The following is a 25,151-nucleotide window of genomic DNA, read 5'->3' as shown; positions in this document are numbered from 1 at the left end:
TAGTTCCAATGGACTGCTCTTCCTGCAAGCAGTGGACAAAGCAGGAGGCTTCCAAACGTTCTAAGGGAGCACTGCACAACTTTAAACGAACATGTTCTCTAATTGATCAGCAATGTAACAACAAAACGTTAACCGGGATGACGTTAAGTAAGAAGTTACAGTAGCTATAAGCTTCCTATTTACACCACTGACAAGCAGCACTAGTCTGTCTACTTGACAAGTGCTTCTCAAGCTCTCTGATGTGGGGGACTGGCAATTTTTTTTCCCAAAGTGCGCACAGACCGGCAGCCGATGGCTTGTGGACTCGCACCAGTCTGCGGACCACCACTTTGAGTAGCACTGCACTAGATCACACTGCCTCCAGCACATTGGGCTGGGAACTAAGGGAACTGGATTCTATTCCCGGCTCTATATACAATTGTTTGGGCAAGATACCCAGGCTAAATTATTCAGAAACAGCCATCAACTTTAGGTGTTCAACTCGAAACAACCTGGACCTGACTCTTTCAAATGCTGAGCAACCACAATGCCAGCTGAACTCGAGTTGCAGATACTTAGCACTTCTGGCAGGAAAGAAGAAAGAAAGAAGCCCATTGTATTTCAAGTCCAGTAGCCAAGAGGTGATGTACCTAAAACTACAGGCCACTTTTGAACATTTGGCTATTAACATTCTGTGCTTCAGTTTCCTATCAGTAAAATGGAGATAATACCTACCTTTTAAAGCTCCGAGGTCTATGCATTTAAGGCTAGGATTTTTAAGGCGCCTAAGGGAACCACAAAATGACTAGTAGTTGGACACAAAGTCCTTAGGCTCCCTTTAAATCCCCAGTCTATATGCTCCAAGTGATTAATAAAAGTATGTGTGGGGCCACAGAAAAAACAGGGCCTACCACACTGGTGGGAGAGGGTGTAAACTGAACTGAGGTCCATGAGGTTCTGAACTGTCACTTGTGTTGCTTGCACTTAAGTCTGTTTTGAGGTTTGTTTTCTGCTGAACACAGATGTAATTTCCATGATGTGTTTTCTATTGACTTTTCTTCTATCCATATTGTACATATCAGAATATTTAAAAATGAGCACTAAAAGTAACTTTCAGAAGGATGTACTCTGAGTTTAATCCCAACTGACAAATTTTCTTGCCTCAGAGGAATATTTTCTTTAAGTGTTTTAGGAGTTTTTGTTAGTGTTTATATAATGCTTTGAAGATTAAACATATTATGATTAAAACAGTAGGAAAAAGGAAGAGCAGGAAGTGTCAGATGTAGCATAATGTCTGTCAAATACTAGAAGTTCCAAAAATTTTTTTTTCAGAATCTTGTGGGTTCTCATTGATCAAATCTAACATAGGAGGATTACAAACCTCTATTCCTTACTTAACCTGACAAATAATCCTGACTACATGAGCTAGCTGATTAGGAAGCCAAACAGAATCCAAATCAACTTTGTTTTTGTTTACCTGTGTTTCTGCGCTGCTTAGTGAATGAAGATCTAAAGATGGGTCAGTCCTGAGTTCAGGTTCAGGAGCTGCTATTGGGGCCTTCAGCAGGATTTCTTCATTAGGACTGGCTCCTAGATCTGTCTCTTTCTGACCTCCTTCACCTTTCTCTTGTGGAATCTCCACTTCTTTGCCTTCTTCTTCAGAAACCTGAGACTTGGGCCTTTTGAGAAATGATGAAAATAGGCGTGATAGGCCCCGACTCTCAGAAGTGCAGCGCTCTTTGTTCTTACTCTGGTCTTCGTGTGTGGGGGTATCACCGTTGGATGCCTTCTGTTTCTGTCCCGTTTGATTATGCCCCTCAGATGCCTGTTCGGAAGCCGCCTCCAAAGAAGCCTCTTGCTTCTGTGTTTCAGCAGCTTCCTCCTCCTCTTTTTGCTGCTGCTGCTTAGGATTCTCGGTCTCAGCCACTAGACTCTTCTCTGTTGTCATGATGAAACTGTAACAGAGATTTTAAAAAGTAAACAAGAATATTTCTTCAGTGTTTACACATGCATTTAGCCATTGTAAATCAAATAACGAGCGCTCCAAGCACCACTTCCTGACAGCTGCTCTCTCTGGTCTGTGGCCTACTGAGCATTATTTACAAAGCAATCCATCACTGACAAATCACACTCGATGTAAAACTAGACTTGGCTTAGTTTACTTTTTGCAAAAAAGAAAAAAAATAGAGACATCTTCATCCATGTCTGCTCACACACCTTTGACTGTGAGGATTATACTAACAAATGTGTTCCAGGTCCATGAGCAATTCTGCTCAACTCTGGTACTGCAAGTGCTCCTTAGCGCTTCCTTTCCGCAGTATTTACAATGCATCACAGTTAAAATGGCAGCTGTCTTGCCTAATCAAAATAGTCAATGAGAGATATTTCTAGTGTGACAACTGCAGAAGACAAACAAAAGCAATAATGAGGTTTCTAGAAATAAAAGTGCACTTCCCTTAGCATTTCTAGCTTTACACTTCTTTCAAGTCTTCTTTTTCACCCTCCAGTAAAACTTTGTGCCTGTGCCATTTTGTGGGAAGGGAGTAGAGGAAACCGACATGTAACTAAACAAGCCTCTTAGTAACATCCTATACAAAAATTCTGTGGCAGCCGTATCTCGCTTCCTGAGATACATAACTGAAAAAATGGTGTAAACAGGAAGTTTCAGAAGAAAAACCTCCCAAAGATACACCACTTACAAGCAACAACACTCTTCAAAAGATCAAAAGTTTTACTACAACAACAAATTTCAGTTCCTACCAAAAATAAGTGTCCCTGTGACAGACTAAAGAATCTATAAATATTAAATTTAAGAAGTAATAATACATAAACACAGTAAAGCTAATGTACTCAATGCTTTTTTTGCCTCTGTCTTCATGAACAAGGTCAGCTCCCAGACTACTGCACTGGGCGGCACAGCATGGGGAGGAGGTGACCAGCCCTCTGTGGAGAAGGAAGTGGTTCGGGACTATTTAAAAAAGCTGGACGAGCACAAGTCCATGGGGCTGGATGCGCTGCATCCAAGACTGCTAAAGGAGTTGGCGGATGTGATTGCAGAGCCATTGGCCATTATCTTTGAAAACTCATGCCGATACGGGGAAGTCTCAGACGACTGGAAAAAGGCTAATGTAGTGCCCATCTTTAAAAAAGGGAAGAAGGAGGATCCTGGGAACTACAGGCCAGTCAGCCTCACCTCCGTCCCTGGAAAAATCATGGAGCAGGTCCTCAAGGAATCAATTCTGAAGCACTTAGAGGAGAGGAAAGTGATCAGGAACAGTCAGCATGGATTCACCAAGGGAAAGTCATGCCTGACTAATCTAATTGCCTTCTATGATGAGATTACTGGTTCTGTGGATGAGGGGAAAGCAGTGGACATGTTATTCCTTGACTTTAGCAAAGCTTTTGCCACGGTTTCCCACATATTCTTGCCAGCAAGTTAAAGAAGGATGGGCTGGATGAATGGACTATAAGGTGGATAGAAAGCTGGCTAGATTGTCAGGCTCAACGGGTAGTGATCAATGGCTCCATGTCTAGTTGGTAGCCGGTATCAAATGGAGTGCCCCAAGGGTCGGTCCTGGAGCCGGTTTTGTTCAATATCTTCATAAATGATCTGGAGGATGGTGTGGATTGCACCCTCAGCAAGTTTGCAGATGACACTAAACTGGGAGGAGAGGTAGATACGCTGGAGGGTAGAGATAGGATTCAGAGGGACCTAGACAAATTAGAGGATTGGGCCAAAAGAAATCTGATGAGGTTCAACAAGGACAAGTGCAGAGTCCTGCACTTAAGACGGAAGAATCTCATGCATCTCTACAGACTAGGGACCGAATGGCTTGGCAGCAGTTCTGCAGAAAAGGACCTAGGGGTGACAGTGGACGAGAAGCTGGATATGAGTCAACAGTGTGCCCCTGTGGCCAAGAAGGCCAATGGCATTTTGGGATGTATACGTAGGGGCACTGCCAGCAGATCAAGGGATGTGATCATTCCCCTCTATTCAACATTGGTGAGGCCTCATCTGGAGTACTGTGTCCAGTTTTGGGCCCCACACTACTAGAAGGATGTGGAAAAATTGGAAAGAGTCCAGCGGAGGGCAACAAAAATGATTAGGGGACTGGAACACATGATTTATGAGGAGAGGCGGGAACTGGGATTGTTTAGCCTGCGGAAGAGAAGAATGAGGGGGGATTTGATAGCTGCTTTCAACTACCTGAAAGGGGTTCCAAAGTAGATGGATCTAGACTCTTCTCAGCGGTAGCAGATGACAGGACAAGGAGTAATGGTCTCAAGTTGCAGTGGGGGAGGTTTAGGTTGGATATTAGGGAAAACTTTCACTAGGAGGGTGGTGAAACACTGGAATGCGTTACCTAGGGAGGTGGTAGAATCTCCTTCCTTAGATATTTTTAAGGTCAGGCTTGACAAAGCCCTGGCTGGGATGATTTAGTTGGGGATTGGTCCTGCTTCGAGCAGGGGGTTGGACTAGATGACCTCCTCAGGTCCCTTCCAACCCTGATATTCTATGATTCTAAAATAATCCCCTTCATTTCCTCTATGAACCTAGACTGATTATTGCATTACTATACAGAAGTATTCAGAATGGTGCCTATTGAGGCCAAGTTTAAAATATACCTATTTCAAGTAAATAACTTTGCCTTTAAGCAATTTGGTTTTAGTAAACTGAGCTGCTGAAATCTATGGAATTTGGCATTTATAAAATGATACTTGCACAGCATAGGCCAAAAAAAAAAAAAAAAGTCTCAAATTTAAACTGCAAATGCTTTCTCAAATGTATTTATCCCGCTAATGGACAGCAGGGTTTTTTTGGAGACCATTTTACTAATCTGATGCCATGTTTACTTCAGCTTGGCTGTTGACACAAAGAGATGGAAATCACATGAAGAGCGTATCTATTTAAAGTATAAAGAGGACCTGAAATAATCATGCTTTAAAGGGGATAGAACTAATCTTTGAGAGTTGCATCACATGCATCTGCAGTAACAAATTACCATTGCTTACACAGGGGCAAACGTCTGTTTCAATCCCTTCTAGCCCAAACCTAAGTAGAAACATCTATTTAAAGTTCTCGTTTAGAATTAAGAAACATTCAAGACATCACCCATTTAGGCATTACCACATTTAACATTCAAAACTTTTTTTTCCAAATTAAAAAATGTAAATGTTCATTTTCCCCACAGTAATCAAAATACTTCAGATTTTTAAAAAAATGTTTTTGAAGTTTTTGGCCATAGATACAACCACCACTTAATACTGATTGTCCTAAAAATATTGCAGCTCTGTACAATACATATCTACTGTTCCAAACAGCTGAGATAGAGTAGTGTAACTACTGCAAGTCACTTATACAAAGCCCATTTTAAAATTTGTTTCTAAGAGGTCACCATTATTTAAACACTGGTATGCTGGGCGTTCTTTTCCTCTGAGAATGTGTTGCTCATGAAAGGTGCCCTGGATGGGAAAGTCCTCTACTGCGAGCAAACAGGTACAAGCAGAAATTCAAGTTTCCCTCATCATCCCTCCAATACAAGATACCTCAGCCCTGACCTGAAGGGACTATCTCTGGGGAATCATAGAATATCAGAGTTGGAAGGGACCTCGGGAGGTCATCTAGTCCAACCCCCCTTGCTCAAGGCAGGACCAATCCCCAACTAAATCATCCCAACCAGGGCTTTGTCAAGCCTGACCTTAAAAACCTCTAAGGAAGGAGACCCCACCACCTCCCTAGGTAACGCATTCCAGTGTTTCATCACCCTCCTAGTGAAAAAGTTTTCCCTAATATCCAACCTAAACCTCCCCCACTGCAACTTGAGACCATTGCTCCTTGTTCTGTTATCTGCTACCGCCAAAAACAGTCTAGATCCATCCTCTTTGGAACCCCCTTTCAGGTAGCTGAAAGCAGCTATCAAATCCCCCCTCATTCTTCTCTTCCGCAGACTAAATAATCCCAATTCCCTCAGCCTCTCCTCATAAATCATGTGTTCCAGTCCCCTAATCATTTTTGTTGCCCTCCGCTGGACTCTTTCCAATTTTTCCACATCCTTCTTGTAGCGTGGGGCCCAAAACTGGACACAGTACTCCACATGAGACCTCACCAATGTCGAACAGAGGGGAACGATCACATCCCTCAATCTGCTGGCAATGCCCCTACTTATACAGCCCAAAATGCCATTAGTCTTCTTGGCAACAAGGGCACACTGTTGACTCATAGCCAGCTTCTCGTCCACTGTCACCCCTAGGTCCTTTTCCACAGAACTGCTGCCGAGCCATTCGGTCCCTAGTCTGTAGAGGTGCATGGGATTCTTCCATCCTAAGTGCAGGACTCTGCACTTGTCCTTGTTGAACCTCATCAGATTTCTTTTGGCCCAATCCTCCAATTTGTCTAGGGTCCTCTGAATCCTACCCCTACCCTCCAGCGTATCTACCTCTCCTCCCAGTTTAGTGTCATCCGCAAACTTGTTGAGGGTGCAATCCATGACATCTCCAGATCATTAATGAAAATATTGAACAAAACCGGCCCCAGGACAGATCCTTGGGGCACTCCGCTTGATACCGGCTGCCAACTAGACATGGAGCCATTGATCACTACCCGTTGAGCCCGACAATCTAGCCAACTTTCTATCCACCTTATAGTCCATTCATCCAGCCCATCCTTCTTTAACTTGCTGGCAAGAATACTGTGGGAGACCGTGGCAAAAGCTTTGCTAAAGTCAAGGAACAACACGTCCACCGCTTTCCCCTCATCCACAGAGCCAGTTATCTCGTCATAGAAGGCAATTAGATTAGTCAGGCATGACTTTCCCTTGGTGAATCCATGCTGACTGTTCCTGATCACTTTCCTCTCCTCTAAGTGCTTCAGAATTGATTCCTTGAGGACCTGCTCCATGATTTTTCCAGGGACGGAGGTGAGGCTGACTGGCCTGTAGTTCCCAGGATCCTCCTTCTTCCCTTTTTTAAAGATGGGCACTACATTAGCCTTTTTCCAGTCGTCTGAGACTTCCCCCGATCGCCATGAGTTTTCAAAAATAATGGCCAATGGCTCTGCAATCACAGCCGCCAACTCCTTTAGCACTCTCGGATGCAGCATATCCGGCTCCAGGGACTTGTGCTCGTCCAGCTTTTTTAAATAGTCCCGAACCACTTCCTTCTCCACAGAGGGCTGGTCACCTCCTCCCCATGCTGTGCCGCCCAGTGCAGTAGTCTGGGAGCTGACCTTGTTCATGAAGACAGAGGCAAAAAAAGCATTGAGTACATTAGCTTTTTCCACATCCTCTGTCACTAGGTTGCCTCCCTCATTCAGTAAGGGGCCCACGCTTTCCTTGACTTTCTTCTTGTTGCTAACATACCTGAAGAAACCCTTGTTACTCTTAACATCTCTTGCTAGCTGCAACTCCAGGTGTGATTTGGCCTTCCTGATTTCACTCCTGCATGCTCGAGCAATATTTTTATACTCTTCCCTGGTCATTTGTCCAAGCTTCCACTTCTTGTAAGTTTCTTTTTTGTGTTTACGATCAGCAAGGATTTCACTGTTAAGCCAAGCTGGTCTCCTGCCATATTTACTATTCTTTTTACACATCGGGATGGTTTGTCCCTGTAACCTCAATAAGGATTCTTTAAAATACAGCCAGCTCTCCTGGATTCCTTTCCCCCTCATGTTATTCTCCCAGGGGATCCTGCCCATCAGTTCCCTGGATGGAGAAGTGTAGTTCCATAGTCCTTGTCCTTTTAAATGAGACTGCAAATCAAGTGGTCACTCGTGCTGGAGGATTCTGCCATGTGAACACCTATGTAGTAACAGCTGGACTGAGACTCTCCAAAATCCTCACTGAACTTATTTTACATTGACCAGTGAGCTACCACCACATGTTGCTGTTCGCCTAAGATGAATTTGAACCAGCAATCCATAATAAGTGACAGACTCCATATCCTATTGCAATCCCCTGAGTCAGATGTTAAACATTTTCATGAAGTGGATCATATTCTAATAGTGCCTTGTGGATACCTATCCTTCTCTCCCATTGGCCACTGATGGACCATCTAATACCACCACCATGGCAATTACGGCAATTTCTCACGTGGGAAAGTGAAGTATATAACATTTTTAACTTCCTTTAATGTGATTCAGCAGCTGGAAACAAGGTGCAGCCATGGACCATCAGAAAGTGCTTGCTTGGGGGAAAACACAGTTTGGGAATGCCTGCACTGAGCCATCTAGTCCATTCAATGGAGGTTTGGTTTGCTTTGCTTTGCAGCAGGCTCCAGGAATCAAGACAGTTTTCCCCACTCATCCATAAGAGTGCATCAAGGGAGCGCCCCCAACAGCAGACTAGACAAGATTTAACTTTTCACCATCATTTCAGGCTGGTTTTAAAAATGTTCACAAGATTACATTTCAAGAAGTCTGAATCCATGAATAGTTGCTTCTCTCTCTCCTTTCCACCCCACTCTCTTAAAATCTCCCACCACACATTACCTACATTGAAGCTTAATGCTGTATTTAAATTTTACTTATTCCATAATTTAGTGTTCTTAACTAGGCAATTAAAATATAAAATCAGTGCTAAGCATAGCCATACAGAAAACCTCACGTGTGCACAAGTACACGTGCCAATGCCTTTTGCTATGTTAGTTTTGAAAAGCCCCCTTAAATATGTTCAAAGGAGGAAATGATAAATAGAAGAATGAGGCAAGGACAGCAGAATTAGAGATTTGTGATTATTTGTATCTGACCCCTTTGCACCTCCCTGTCATCCTGGAACAGCATGGTAAGCATGTCCTTTCATATCTAATGTTTGTTTCAAATAACGTAGTAATTTCCATCTGCACTGTTCTCCTTGTTCTTTCAAACTGGCAGGGTAAATACAGCACAAGACTGTTTCAAAAAAAGCATGGTTAAACTATGGACAGTGAAAATGACATTGGAGTTCCACATTTATTGATTCAAATGTCTTCTATCATAGCTCAGATTTCTGCAGTTTACAAAGAGGAGGATACTGTTTAGCTTTCCAATGATCAGCCCTGCAAAAAGCCTGGAATCTGAAAGTCAAGTGTGGGTTATCTCCCCACCGGCAATAAATATTGCGCAGCTATAACCTACTGTTATTTCCTTTCAGAGGTTAAGTGTGTGCTAGTGGGACCGAACTGTGTCCCTGTGAGATGTTACCACACTTGCTGTTAGTGGAGGCACAGTGGTATGAAAGAGACAGGACATTGTCTGCTAGCCTGCTCCCCCGCCTTAGCCTTTGGAACTCATCTGCTCACCATATCCTACGAGACACTTTTGTTAGCTTCCAGGATGCACTACAAAGCCCATTTTCTCTTCTCTCACCTGTAAAGTGATTTGGTATAGCTAGCAAGAGACACTCTAGTGGGAATTCCATGGTGAGGTTAATTTGTAATATTTGTTGTTGTTGCTAAAGTTATCTGATTTTAGGGTAACTTACAGGTCTGTTGAATTAATGCATTTTTAAAAGATTGTTACGGGTCCAGACAGAACACCAGGGACCCTCTTCAAGCAGTAAAAATCCAATAAAGTTAGAGCCAAATGGCACAACCTACTTGCAAGAGAGTATGTGAAGTGAGGTATTGAATAATGTAGATCAGAGGATAAATTTTAATGCAATTCATGTATACGTAAAAGGAGAGGTTAGTAGGATTTTTTTTTAAAAAAAATAGATCTAGTATTCTGTAGCTTGATAGAGGATTTGGCAGGGGAAAATGGACAACGAAACCTCAGCAGCAGCAACATAGAACTGGCAATACTTATCTTCATCAGCCATTCCTACTCTCTTGCTGGGGGAAGCGGCAAAAATTACCTATCCATGTGTTTCAGTCTGGGTCACTATGTGCAGCAAAACAAGCAAGGCATGATGAGAGAGAGGTAAAAGCAAATACACATGAGGCCTACGATACCCACACTGTACTCTTGAACCCCAACTGAGTCAAGTCTATTCCTCTACAATTTTTGTAATGATACCTGCCTAAAACAGTTGTCTTTCAAATCTTTTAAGTCTTGTCAAATCAATACAAAATTCCACCCACAAATGCACATTGGAAGCAACACTAACAGGGGTGGAGAAAAATCAGAGTTAATGTTGTTAGTCCATCTTTAACAGCTATAAAACTAGATATTATGACAGGAGTTGCCAGGCAAGAATTAGTGTTTAACCAGTTCAATGTTGCCCATAACCCTTGATACCCTGTACAAAACCATGCACTTCCACGAATGGCCAACTCACTGGGTACATCCCCAGGGGGAGTTGGTGTTTAGTTGCAATGCTGACACTCCTGTATAATACAGAATGAGCATACGGCACAGATGAATCCATATTCAGTAGTGAAGGGGTTAATTATGAGTCATGTTTTGGTCTGGCTGCCAAAACAATGTGCTTTATAGCTACTTCCCATTGATTTCATTTAGAAAAAATAAACTGGCAAGAATTGTTAGGATAAAGGAATAAGCCCTCTAACAAGAATCACTTTCAAAACATTATCCATTCAAAATTCCCTCCTATCTAAAGTTAAATGTAAGGCTCTGGAAGCTCAGAATAGAGATAGTAGGCCTGTAAGAGAAACTTTTGTTATTAAGTGAAGTAAACAGGATAACTCCCCAATAATAGACACTTCCTCTCTGAGCAAACTAATATTAAAGTCTCTGGACCCAAAACAACAAAGTCTGTTTACTGGGTTGATTTCAGCAAGGGACAGTCCTTGTAGTTGCAGACCATGTTGTTTTCCAACACTGAAAGGTGGGTCTTGCTTTAGATGAGCAAACGTCTCCAAGTCTTTCCTTTGTCCCCCAGGAATTACATTGCACCTCTGCTTTTCTCAGGGACAGCCCAGTGATCTGATCCAAATGTACTTCATAAAACTAGGGATGTGGAGATAGGACGTACAAGTATTGCCTCTCCCTGCCTTCCCAATAAAGATTTAATAGAGTCAGTTAGCCGCCAACAATAATAATTCACTAAGTGCAGTCAAATATTTTGTTACAGGGTCCCTGATGCACTCACTGTCTGTCACTCTGCTTGGACTCACTAATTATATTCTCTCTCTGAAGTTTTACATTCAGAATTCATTTTTATGGTTTCAACTGAAAGCGTAAGAACACAAGGCCCTGTCTTGTAAGGCGAAATAAAATTAAGAAGATTGAACATATATTATTTAAAATACACCTCTTAAACTTTCATTATAAGGAGGCATTTCTAAATAGTATTTTGTTTTCCAGTGGAACCTTCATAGCACAGCTATGAAAGAGCAACAGTTTTTTGTTTTGTTTTTTTACACAGCTATTTTGTTAAACACTTAGGAAGACACTATTAGTAAGATACTCCCATACTTTCCCGATTTGGAGATTTATATATATTTTAAAAAAAAAAACATTTTGAAATGCAGACAAAGTTTTCATTCATATCTCCACCACCACCAAACACTCTCTCTCAGATCCTGCAGCTCATTTAGATGTCATCTTATTATTCTTAACTTCTGGGACACATAGGCACCGGCTGTATAGATGAGGTTCATGCCATTCTGGAGATGAGAGTTCTTTTTAACAATTCCATTTTAAAGTTACATTCTATTCTATTCTATTCAAGTGCTTATCCTGGTCTCATCATCATAACACCAGAGCACCTTTCAGTAGTGCATTAAGCAACATGACTAATGTCTGTGACATGTGGTTAGCATCTTCTCTCATCCTCTCCCCAGGAGAAAAGCGTGTATACACTGTAGCATTTTGTTTTGGTAGGTTGGCTGGTTGTTTAGATTATTTATTGAAAGGTATGCTGCTGTGTGTTTGTTAAAAGTCAAAATCAACAAAGCATGCCTTCCAGTTGGAAGGGAAGGCGTAAGATTTGTTATGGTCCTTAGCTCCTGTAGATGTCTGTTCCACAGCATCAAATCAGTCCTCCAGAAATCTCTGTCTCCGGCACAGACAAGCTTTACCTTGACAGTAGAAAGTTCCATTATAACTGAGGAGCAGAGTTGAGCACAGTGGTCAGCATCCCAAAGCTTTAGGTGATCTTTTATATATGCTGGATCCAGGCCATTGAGCACCTTGAAAATAAGGATCAAGATTTGAACTTGCCTCCGTAGTCTATAAGAAGTCAGCATAGACAGCAGAGGACAGGTTTAATGTGGTCATGGTAGCCTGTATTGCTGAAGAGGCATGCAGCATTCTGTAGTAGACAGAATTTCACAGGACTGATGATTTCAGGCCCAGGTACACACAATGTCAGTATTATGCAAATGACAAATATTTCAGAAGCTACAATAAAGTGTTTTTTTAATATAAGAGAAAATAGAACTGCAAAACTGAGCTTGAATATGCTAACTCCTAAAAAAGACTGCTGTTAGCGATCCAATGAATCCTCACCACCCTCTACAGAGATTACATCCTCACCTTCTGTCAGGGTTCTTTCCCCACTCTGAACGCTAGGGTACAGATGTGGGGACCCGCATGAAAGACCCCCTAGGCTCATTCTTACCAGCTTAGGTTAAAAACTTCCCCAAGGTACAAACTTTGCCTTGTCCTTGAACAGTATGCTGCCACCACCAAGCGTTTTAAACAAAGAACAGGGAAAGAGACCACTTGGAGATGTCTTCCCCCAAAATATTCCCCCAAGCCCTACACACCCCCTTTCCTGGGGAGGCTTGAGAATAATATCCTAACCAATTTGTTACAAAATCATCAAAGACCCAAACCCCTGGATCTTGGAACAATGGGAAAATCAGTCAGGTTCTTAAAAGAAGGATTTTATTTTAAAAAAAAAAAAAAAAAAGGTAAAAATCATCTCTGTAAAATCAGGATGGAAAATACTTTACAGGGTATTCAGATTCAAAACACAGAGGATCCCCCTCTGGGCAAAACCTTAAAGTTACAGAAATAATAAATAATAATAAATAATAACAAATAATAAACCTCCCTCTTAACACAGGGAAAATTCACATAAAACAAAAGAAACTAATCCGCCTTGCCTGGCTTACCTATACTGGTTGCAATATTGGAGACTTGGATTAGGATGGGTTGGAAAAGATGGATTTCTGTCTGGCCTCTCTCAGTCCCAAAAGAGAACAACAGGTAAAACAAAGAGCACAAAACAAAAGGCTTCCTTCCCCCAAGATTTGAAAGTATCTTATCCCCTTATTGGTACTTTGGGTCAGGTGCCAGCCAGGTTAGCTGAGCTTCTGAACCCTTAACAGGTAACAGGATGTTGCCTCTGGCCAGGAGGGATTTTATAGCACTGTATACAGAAAGGTGGTTACCCTTCCCTTTATATTTATGACACCTTCAAACTACCAATCCTTGTTACCTCCCCTGAAACTCAAACCATGCCCTAATTGTTCGTATAGAGGGCATCCTCCCCGATCCATGAGGCTAACATACTATAGTTACCTGTTTCTACACCTCCTTTTTTCGGCAAGGGAGAGAGTCTAGTTTTATTAATAAAAATATTTTAAAAAGTAAATTAAAATCTAGTAAGTAATTGAAAGACTTTCCATCCTATTTTCTGTTTCAAACATTCATGGTTTGAATAAACTAATTGGTTATTCTATTTTATTGGTTCTAAAAATACGAAGTTAGTGGAGTTCTAAATACACTGGGTGTTCTACATTTCAGCATCAGTTCTGCCCTCATTTAAATATGGTTATTATGCATTATTTACACTGTAAACTTAACGTAGTAAATTTTCATGTTTCTAACACCATCTGAATTATTTTAGTAATACTTTTTCAATAATGACCAATTTAATTCTATACATCAAGGAACTCCAACAAATATCTGACAAAACATAATTTATTTCACTTACAAGCTGCACACAAGCAGGAAAAGGGAACTGGTAGTGAAGGACACTAGCGCCAACACGCAATTCAAACAGCAGATCAGACAGGACTTTGGATTCTGGAGTCTTGCCGACTTCCACTTCTTCCAACATACCTACACTCAACTGTGGTAATTCAGAATGTATCTAACTGGAAAATCTGGAAGGGCTGAATTGATTCTGCTGGCTCTCTTGGTTCCAGGGAGTCCAGATATTTCAAGCCTTACACTGAGAACACTAAGTTATCACTGTATATTTGTCTTCAAAAGGTCTTGACTAGCATAAGTGATTAAAACGTATTAAAGTATAATAAAGATGTCACACCAAAAGCAAATATAGCTAAGCTCATTCATCATGATGGCTCAGAGAAAGACTAGTAGGGGAATATATAGCTAGCACAGTGGGTCTTAACATCATTAAAGTGCTTCACTGTCCATTAACCAATGCTTACTCAGAAGCAAGCACGTTTATTATTCAAACAGGGCTAAGTCACTAACTTATCACCTTCAACACAGAAAGCAAATCCCCTGATCATTTCAACATAAAGTTATGAAAATGACCATTTAAACTTCAAGGCTTTGTTCTTTTAAAAGAAAAAAATTGGTCTTTTTTCATTAAGAAGCCTTCAATTCTTATATGTGGCAATATTTAATATTTAGGTGTAGCAGATACTAACGCCTAAATACACAATATAACAAATGTTTATTTTATAAAGTCATACATATTACAATGTACTGCTGTTGACTTAGTTACCTAATAAACCAACATGTGGCCTTATTGAAAGACAAAATGTAACATGAACACTGCTGCTGCAATAAGAAGTGACAAAGAAGGAAGATTTCAATTAAAGGACACAAAAACTTTAAATCTTTTCCATTTTTAAAGAGCAAATTAAAGGTGGTCTCAGGTACTATGCTGCCTCCGAGTCCCCCCTATCAATTTTACAATTACATTTTCCTGTTTCTCTTAGTAAAATAATTCTCCCCCACCCCGGTCTTTGTTTGTGAAAGGTCCACTCAAACCTTTAGGGAAAAATGACTATATGACTAGTACTGTCAAGTGCACAAAGTAAACAAACTAAAAAACAATTCCCTCTCAAGCATCTTCCACTTATAGCAATCTTTGGTAGTACTTCTTGTAACAATAATAAATTTTCAGAAGGGAGTATAAGTGTTACTGAAGATTACCAATCAAACAAGTACGCTCCAGGCATATTTCTCAAAAGGTTCTTACACGGGTTAAGAAAATACAACAAAGAAATTGGTTGAAAAAGTTTAGAGAGAAACCTAATGCAAACCTCAATAAAAATGCTAGCAATTCCATTACAATCAAGATCTGCTCAGGCTGGAGCTCAACATCATTATACAGTACAGTAACTCCTCACTTAACATTGTAGTTATGTTCCTGAAAAATGCGACTTCAAGTGAAACCATGTTAAGTGAATCCAACTTCTCCATAAGAGTGAATGTAAATGCATGGGGTTAGGTTCCATGGAAAAACATTTTTGCCATACAGTACAGTACTATCGTTGGGAGGTGCCTCCGCCTTACCCCATACAGGCACAGTCCACTGGCACTGGAGACAATGAGGCAGGCAAGGAGGCTGAAGGTGCTGTAGGCTAGGAGAAGTACGTTGCACAGCAGCAGTGGCAGGTTCCCCCACTCTGCAAGAACCAGGGGCAGGGGGCTCAACTCTCGGCCCGCCCACTCCACCCCTTCTCCCAAGCCCCCACCCTTAACCCGCCTCTTCTCCCCCCCCCTTTACTCCACACGCTGCATCCTCGCTCCTCCCCTCCCTCCTGCCCATGGCAATCAGCTGGCTTGCTGCGTTCAGGAGGGAGGAGTGAGGACACGGCGCACAGGCTCCCCCTCCTTCCCCTGCCTCCTAAACACCGCAAGCCAGCTGATTGCCATGGGCAGTCAGGAGGGAGGAGGTGCGCCGCATCCTCGCTCTTCTCCCCCCCACCTCCTGCCTGTGGCAATCAGCTGGCTTGCGATATTCGGGGCAGGAGGGTGGGGGGAGGAGCGAGGACTCAGCACGCAGCCTCCCCCCTCCCTCCCCTGCCTCCCGAATGCGACAAACCAGCTGATTGCCAAGGGCAGGAGGCAGGGGAGGGAGGGGGAGCCTGCGCGCCGAGTCCTCGCTCCTTCCCCCTCCTTCCTGAATACCACAAGTCAGCTGATTGCCGCGGACAGGAGGCAGGGGAAGGCACTGATCCACAGGGTCTGCCGGCGGGCAGGAGGCGCTGGGGGGGCATAGAGGAGCTGATAGGGGGGCTGCCAGCTGTGGACAAAGCAGGCAGCCAAACAACATTATAGCGAAGCACTGCACAACTTTAAATGGAGCATGTTCTGTAATTGAGCAGGGACGTAAGATCGAAACGTTAAGCGAGAGGACATTAAGTGTGGAGTTACTGTACCAGATGCAATGCATTTTTATAAGTACTACAAAAGAATCATTTATTTGGTTAGACAACAAATAGGACAAAAATAGTCTTGCATTGCCAGATTTATAAAAGTTACTAGAAATTTTAAAAAAAAAAAAGGAGTACTTGTGGCACCTTAGAGACTAACCAATTTATTAGAGCATAAGCTTTCGTGAGCTACAGCTCACTTCATCAGATGCATATCGTGGAAACTGCAGCAGACTTTATATATACACAGAGAATATGAAACAATACCTCCTCCCACCCCACTGTCCTGCTGGTAATAGCTTATCTAAAGTGATCATCAGGTGGGCCATTTCCAGCACAAATCCAGGTTCTCACCCTCCACCCCCCCACACAAATTCACTCTCCTGCTGGTGATAGCCCATCCAAAGTGACAACTCTTTACACAATGTGCATGACAATCAAGTTGGGCTATTTCCTGCACAAATCCAGGTTTTCTCACATCCCCCCCACCCCCATACACACACAAACTCACTCTCCTGCTGGTAATAGCTCATCCAAACTGACCACTCTTCAAGTTTAAATCCAAGTTAAACCAGAACATCGGGGGGGGGGGGTAGGAAAAAACAAGAGGAAACAGGCTACCTTGCATAATGACTTAGCCACTCCCAGTCTCTATTTAAGCCTAAATTAATAGTATCCAATTTGCAAATGAATTCCAATTCAGCAGTTTCTCGCTGGAGTCTGTATTTGAAGTTTTTTTGTTTTAAGATAGCGACCTTCATGTCTGTGATTGCATGACCAGAGAGATTGAAGTGTTCTCCGACTGGTTTATGAATGTTATAATTCTTGACATCTGATTTGTGTCCATTTATTCTTTTACGTAGAGACTGTCCAGTTTGACCAATGTACATGGCAGAGGGGCATTTTAATGAATTTTAATGATTTTTTTAATAGTGAATGTATCTTATTTCTTCTGGTAATAGGACCTCACCATTTGGTTAAAGGGACACTGTCAGTCTGTTCAAGACCCAAAACCTAACAGCTTGTAAAGGACCCAAATGACATTTAAATAACCTGCAAGGGGTTTAGTGATTTTTTTAATTTTAATAATTTTAATGAATTGGTATCATGAGACAGAAGAATAGCTATAAGATAAACAATTTAGAGGAGAATTTAAGTGCTCATTTTTGCAAGGTTTTGGGTATTTTATAACAACGTTAGGTGTTCTAAATTACAAATTGATATGTATGAGTTCTAAAATCGCCTCTGCATACATCACATTCTAAAGCAGTGGTGGGCAACCTGTGGCACATTGCCCACCACTATTCTAAAGCTTCAGGTGATGTGAAGACCACAGTACAGATTTTATACTTATTCTATTTGTCCTTGATAGAAATATCTGATGTGTGTGTTCTCTATTTAAAACATACTAAACCTGCTTAGAGCCCCTCAAATTAGGAAGGTAAACCCCTTGCAGGTTATTTAAATGTCATTTGGGTCCTTTACAAGCTGTTAGGTTTTGGGTCTTGAACAGACTGACAGTGTCCCTTTAACCAAATGGTGAGGTCCTATTACCAGAAGAAATAAGATACATTCACCAAAACATTTGAAAATTTTGCCTCAGTAACAGAGGAAAAAATAAGCCTCCAAGTGTTACAACACAGATGGTACATTGTAATTGCCTGGATTTAATTCTCACCGGACCACTCCCAGTAATCTACTGCATGTCAGCAGCACTATACCCCTCCTTCACCCTCCTACCACGGTACAGCTTTTCTATTTAAATGAGGGAGCAAAACAGTAGTTTACCATCTGCCTTCAGCAGATCATGTGTGTCAAACTGAGGACTGGATTTATAAAAGGATCTGACATTAATAGAGGGATAAAATTTAATATAAGTTAATGGTGTGCACGAACTCTGATAAAATTCCTCTCTGTGAAGTGTCCCAGAAATTAGCCTAGATTTTTAAAAAGTTTGATATGTGACCGTTTACAGTTCTAGCTAACTGACAAGGACTATAACCTCCAGAAGGTTTATATTTCACTTATATCTGCTCACCAGTAATACAGCTGGAAATGCCTACAAATTCACAATGTGCCAAGGAAACATTCAAAATTTAAATGATTTAGGCCCCATGCGTAGGACAAGCAGAGTCCATAAAAACTATACTTTTAAGTTACTTATGGAATGAGTTCACTCAGACTTATATGATTACCTTTTCCAAGCCCACTAATAACAGTAAAGTCCCAAAGCTTTAACGTCCTTTTAAACATAGTACAGGGGCACAGATACAAGTATTTTCTTTAGCTTAATATATGCTTTAAAAAAAAAAAGTCTTCCCATGCAAGCTCTTTTTTTTACTACATTACAGAATGTAATCCTTATGGCTAGACTTTTTCTTTATTGCCATTCATTAGAGACATCAGAATAAAACTGCAACATTTAATGTAAAGAAATGTGTATGATATAGCTGTTAAAGTTCACTTCTGAATCAATAGCAGCGATGCTACGAAAACAGTAAAAGCAGCAAGGGGCACAACTCCACAGCTGGCAGCTTACCTCAAGCCCTGTCTTTATTAACTTTGAACTGATGATCCATCAAACTGTACTGTTAGAAGAGCTGCCAATCCAAAAATACGACTCTAAGGCCATGTCTACACTACCAGTTTTGGATGACAAGTTATGTCAGCGTGCAGCCGCCGAAGTTAATACATCACTCTTGTATATGCATATTTGGCTGCTTGCCTGGATACAGCATGTACTCATCAAGAGTGTCCGACTCTAAGCAAAATGTGGGGCACCCCAATAGGTATCCCAGTGTGCCACATGCCCCACTCTATGCAGTGCCTTTTGGGAAATTTTCATGTGTGATGGGGTAGAAATGAGTTGCACAGGGATCTGTGGGATCTTGAGGTCAAGTTCCCAATATGTAACTTTCTCCACTGCATAATGCCATCTATAGCCCATAATTTTCACATTTTTTTAATCCCACAAACCCACACAGGACTTTCAGTGTCCACCAATATCTCTAACAGGAGCATGGAGACTGAAGAGCTGTGCTGTTCTCATGAACACTGTAAATACAGGATGCATGATCCTCCTGTGTTTGGAGATCGAGAGGAAATACCACAATAATGGATGTGACTATTTCTCTGAGAACAGTTTGCTGAGGGACATAACGAAAAACAATTCAAGGCTGTTGGTGGCATTCACAGAGCAGCTGAAGACTGCAGAACCCCACTTCTGAGCCCGAGAAAAGAGCACTGACTGATGGGATCATTCTGTAGTGCAGGTTTGGTACGATAAGCAGTGGCTGCAGAACTCTTGGATGCGAAAGGCCACATTTCTGGATCTGTGGTCCAAGCTCACCCCTATCTCTCTTTGCAGGGACAGCAGAATGAGAGCTCCATTGATGGGGAGAAGTGTGTGGTAATCACACTCTGGATGCTTTTAATATCAGATTGCTATCAGTCAGTGGGGAAGCATTTGGGAGTTGGAAAATCCACAATGGGGGCTGTTGTCACGCAAGCATGTAGGGCCATTAATCATCTCCTGATACATAGGACTGTGACTCAGCAACATGGACTTCATAGTGGATAGACGTGCAGCAGTGGCACAATAGACAGCTAGCATATCCCGATTTCGGCACCAGCCCAAATTGCCACAGAGTACATCAATAGAAAAGGCTATTTTTCTGTGGTTACGCAAACAGTGATGGATCATCAGGGATACTTTACCAATATCAACATGGGCTGGTGAGGGAAAATGCATGATACTCACAACTTTAAGAGCACAGGACTGTCCAGAAAGGTGCAAGCAGTAGTACTCTTTCCAAACCAAACTACACACTGGCAATACGTAAATGCCAATAGTGATTCAAGGGGACCCAGCCTACCCTTTGCTCATAAAGCTATACAGTAGCCACCTTAACAGCACAAAGGAAAGATTCAAATACAGCTCAGCAGTGCAGAATGACAGCTGAATGTGCTTTTGGTAGACTGAAGGGATGCTGGTAGTGTTTACTCACTAGACTGGATCTCAATGAGAAAAACATCCCAATGGTTATAGCTGCATGGCGTGTATGCATAATATCAATGAGGCAAGGGGGGGAAAAGCTGCCACCAGGGTGGAGGTGGAGCATCTGCCTACTGAGTTCAAACAGCGAGACACAAGGGCCATTATAAGAGCCAAGTGTCAAGCTATGCTGTTGAGGGGGGCTTTGAAAGAGTACTTTAATGGTCAGCCACAGTATCGTTCTGTGCTAGACTGTTTGGACTAGATGACCTTCTGGGGTCCCTTCCAACCCTGATATTCTATGATTCTATGTTCTCTGATCCGAGCTGTGGGTGCTGTTAGAACCATGCTGTTCTTGCTGTACATTTATAACTGACGATGCATTTTACTGAAGCTTTGAATTATGCAATGCTTGCTGTACATTTATGAATAGGACTGGGCGTCTCCTTAACCTATGACTTCTGTGGTGCTGTACATGTACACGTACTGGGTGCTTTGAATATCACTAAGTATTCTGCATAGTGTGTTGTGAACTAATAAAATTCTTTATTTTCAAAAAATAGAAATTTGTTCTGTCAAAAACAGTGCAGAAAAACACTGTGCAAGAGAACAGGCAATGCAATATAAACTAAAATAATAAATTAACAGAACTTTAAAATTTGAAAGGCAGCAAACATTTCTGTCCATTTCAGTGCACAAATGTTGTCTCATCTAGCTGCAAGTACACTAACTGTGGTTCACACAGGTCCAGGTATGTGACGCTGTGGTTTTCCTTGCTGTCCCATGTCATGGAGTGATGGGGGAAAGGATGAGGCCCATGATGCCATGTGGCATGCTGCGGAGTGAGGGAACTGCTACCATGGAGTTCTCTAAAGACTGCAAAGGGTGGAAAGTCTAGGGTTTTTGGACCTGTAGGTCAATCAGGGTCTGCTGCATTTGGGTTTCCTGCCTAAGATGACCCATTATCTTCTGGTGCACTTCCCACTTCATTTCCTGCTGAGACTGTCTCCTCTCCACTCTGTCCGTCTGCATGCTGTCTGACATGTTGGCCCTCCAAGATCTCTGTTCACGGTCCAGTGCAGCACTGGCTCTCAGAATCTCACTGCAGATATCTTCCCTAGTCCTATTCTTTCTCCTCCTCACCGGGATCAGGCATGCTGCGGCTATGGGAGGCACCTTTCAAGGCAGTAATGGTAGCAACTGGTGACAAAAAACAAAAACAGTTTCAAAACTCCCTTCCCTTTTTCCCTTAGAAACTTTTAATAGGACACGCTTATTGACAGTTCAGCTTTGGAGAATCTCTACACAGCACCAATCACCAGCCCCTGCCATAGTGACTATGGTCTGCCGGGGAGAAGCAAATTCAGTTGATGAAACAATACCATTTCCATCCCTATTCCATAGGTACAAGCATAGGGCAATGACACGGAATAGTGGCAATATTTTCCACAGGCAGTGGTGGTTTTAGCTGATCATTCCTGAGGGTAAGAAAGGCACAGAAAGCACAGCTGCTACTTGGGTCCCAAAGTCACCCTGCCCCATATGCCACTAGCCTCTTTACTGTATTGTTGCCAGCCAAACTCGTTACAGAGTGGCATGGGAAAGTGTCTTACCCCCGAAGAAGAAATAAGGCTACCATCCCTAGAAACCAACAGGAGAGAACTGCAGAGTAGCTCCACAGAAGTCTCATTGAGATATCTCTGGAGGATACAAGGGACTTCATTATGGACATAAACAAACAGCTCTGTGTGAGCCCCCCTCAATCTAACCTAACGGGGAATGAAAAGCAGATGTCAACTCCAACTCTATCTGTTGTATCTACCTCTTCTCATATGAATAAAACAATTAAAAGTGAATAGCTGTGTCTTGCTAACCTGGGGATGTATCAGGAAGGTGCCAGCGTTAAATTTAGACACTGTAAAGAAAAAATGCATGCATGCACACTTACCTGAGATCTCTCCCCCTTCACTGGACCCATCCATGCTTGGCTGGCAGGACTGGCTAGACTGTGGACAAGTCTGGATGAGGTCTTGGGTCATGGCATGGCTGGAGCTACCCATCACATATTCCCCACTCTGCTTCTCCTCCTCACTGTTCATGGCAGGGGTCTGTCTCCTCCAAGGTATCTATGGTGGTCTGCAGGATGGTGATGGGGTCTCCACCAAGTATGGCATGCAGCTTGTTGTGAAAGGGGCAGGTCAGCAGCTCAGCACCAGATTAATTGTTAGACTCCCTGGCCTTGTGTATGACAGGCACAATTCCTTCACTTTCACATGGCACTGATGCTGATCCCCGTTGTACTCCTTTGCCTGCATCCCCCAGGCAGTCTTTTCACAGATATCCATGTTTCTATGGCTGGTCCACAGCTGTGCTCACACAAACTTTTTATAACAAGCCCAGGAGACCCAATTCCTACTGCCTGTCCAAGCAGAAGCATGACTAGTGTGTAGACACAGTATGGTTGATTGGTCAGTTGTACACAACAAGGGAGAACTGCTAGGTGTGCTCGCAAAGCTGGGCAATCAGGAAAAGGCATTTCAAAAATATGTGGGTTGTTTTCATGGGGAGGAAGGGCAAAGGGGCTTTCCAGTCTCTGTGATCCATGGGCAGTGATGTTTACAATAATTACCAGAGCAATCATGGTCATAGGGCATGGGGCATTGTGGGACATTTGCTGGAGGACTATTGGATCAACAAAGGTCACACAGTTGCACACTCACACTGCATTGATCTCAGTAGGTCAACCATGGCTCAACACCATTTGGGGAGGTGGTTTTACTGCATCGCCATAACAGGGCTCTAAAATCAGCTGGAGACAACTTTGAGTGTAGACATATGCACAAACAGGTCAACGTAACATGTTGACCAGACATTAGTGTTAGCCACCTGCAGTTTATAGATAGCAAAGATCTCCTGCTCCTTTCACAAGTTTGCTTCAAAGTTAAGAACAGCAAGGCAGATGAGTAAGCACAAAACAAAGAAAACACCAAAATCTCATCAGATAAGAGCAGTCTCAGCAAGGGGCCATGGTAACAGAACAGCATTCCAATTGGCCACCACTAGAACCTAATCAATGGAATTTTATCCCCAAATAGAGTAGGACGTAAAGGGTCCCTTATATTAAGCAATGCAAATTTGAATGCATAGAATATCAGAGTTGGAAGGGACCTCAGGAGGCCATCTAGTCCAATCCCCTGCTCAAAGCAGGACCAATCCCCAATTTTTGCCCCAGATCCCTAAATGGCCCCCTCAAGGATTGAACTCTCAAGTCTGGGTTTAGCAGGCCAATGCTCAAACTCAGCAAGTTACATTCAAAACGCTCGCTCTATCAATACCATATAGTTTCTAAAGGAATAGTTTCTTCTGCTCAGAGACAGAGGCAGTATACTTCAGCTGAGTGAACTGAAACAGATTTACCCTGAACACTTCACAAAAGATTTTTTTCCTGTGCACAGATGTGTTTACTCACACTATGCCTCATTTATGCTGGAGGTATAGCAACAGAACTTGGTCTCCTTCCTTCACAGTTTTTCAGGCACTTAGTGAAATGGTTTTTGCTTTTGTTACTTTCTCTTCAATTGTTTCCAAGCAAGGCTATAATTAGGATCCAAAAGGGACCTATGTACTCTTCTGATAGAGAGCAGCCTGCTAAATGATATCATGTGTACACACAAACACACAAGCATACGTATTATTAGAGGAATGAAAGAAGATGTTTGAGGTTAAAATATTTCAAAGGCTTTAGTTGGCTACTTCTTTTCTGTAGCAGATTTCAAATGGCTGCATTAAGTAAGCCTGGCCACAGCTAGCTCATGCACTTGGACTGTGATTCTGCCTCTCCTCTATGCACTCATCACATTATATCTAAATATTTAGAAGCAACTGTACGGCAACAAGGTTTGGGTGCACTATGTGGTTTTCGCTATACAACCCCCTCAGCTTCACTCCCCCACCCCAAGACAAATTGCATTAAAAGGACATCAGGTTTGAAATAATTTTTCAAAAACAAATTGCTTACCTTCATTACAAGTAATACTCAAAAGGATTAAGACTCTTTAAAAAGCAAACACAAAAAACAAAAATAAAACCAAAGTTCTGGGTTTATACTACCAAACATAGTCTCTTTAAAATGGGAATTGAGCACAACTCTATTTCTTAATAAGTCACACAGACTAGATCCCACAATCCCTTGTTCACACAAGTACTCCTCCTGACTTCAATTAGGGAATAGGGTTTGCAGGATCAGGCCTTAAATCAATTACTAACATCTCAAAATTGCTGTCCACTCAAAAAAAAATAATATATTTCAGCAGATAACTAAATACTGATGCAGCTCTGAACTGATTCCAAGATCTCTTTCCTTGTAAAGAGTAGTTTTGTTTTTTGACCTTCAGTCACCAGCTGGTAAAGAGCGCTTGGCGGGGAAAGAAAAAAAAAAACCTCAGAATTCCAAAGAGTCTAGTTACAAGTTTTGTCAACAAGCTTTCTGTAAGCTAGTCACTTTTTAATACTATTACAAGGAATATCAGTGACCTTAGACTATACAAGACCTAATTGCCAAGATAAGAATATTCAGTGTAGAACAAAAAGAAACTGAAGGTTCTCCTCCTTTCCATTGTTTGACATTGTAAAAAGAGGACAGTGGAGTGTAAAATATTTTAGTTCTCCCTTGTGCCAGGTTGTAACATGACATGTTTCCAAGGCAGTGATGCCTAGATCACAGTCTTTCAAATAATTTAAAATGTTGTTCAAAGACATCAGGTCTTTATTTTTTTGGGGGGTGGGGGAGGGAGGGATGGGAGAGAGAAGAAGGAGAGAGGTAGAATGGTCATGAATTAATTACATCAAAAAAAAACATTAGTAGCTAATTCATTCTTTACAACCATCAGGGAGCAGGCAAAGGAGGAGAGAAGAGTTAGAGCCTCAAGAATCC

At 42.1% G+C, this 25,151-nt stretch overlaps 1 protein-coding gene across 3 annotated transcripts in view; it reads right to left on the bottom strand.

The window, feature by feature from the left end:
- Nucleotides 1-25,151, bottom strand: part of EPB41 (erythrocyte membrane protein band 4.1) — a 136,735-nt gene that overhangs the window by 75,929 nt on the left and 35,655 nt on the right. For all 3 annotated transcript variants that reach the window (XM_084652554.1, XM_084652556.1, XM_084652555.1), the window contains exon 2: nt 1,457-1,934. In XM_084652554.1, the coding sequence (XP_084508680.1) occupies nt 1,457-1,927 (471 nt within the window). In that variant the 5' untranslated portion in view covers nt 1,928-1,934. The remainder of the gene's footprint in view (nt 1-1,456; nt 1,935-25,151) is intronic.

Source organism: Lepidochelys olivacea (assembly GCF_965140295.1).
Source record: "Lepidochelys olivacea isolate rLepOli2 genome assembly, chromosome: 19".
Lineage (NCBI taxonomy): Eukaryota > Metazoa > Chordata > Testudines > Cheloniidae > Lepidochelys > Lepidochelys olivacea.
The sequence above is the reverse complement of the archived record's forward strand: the minus strand, read 5'-3'. Positions and strand labels throughout refer to the sequence as shown.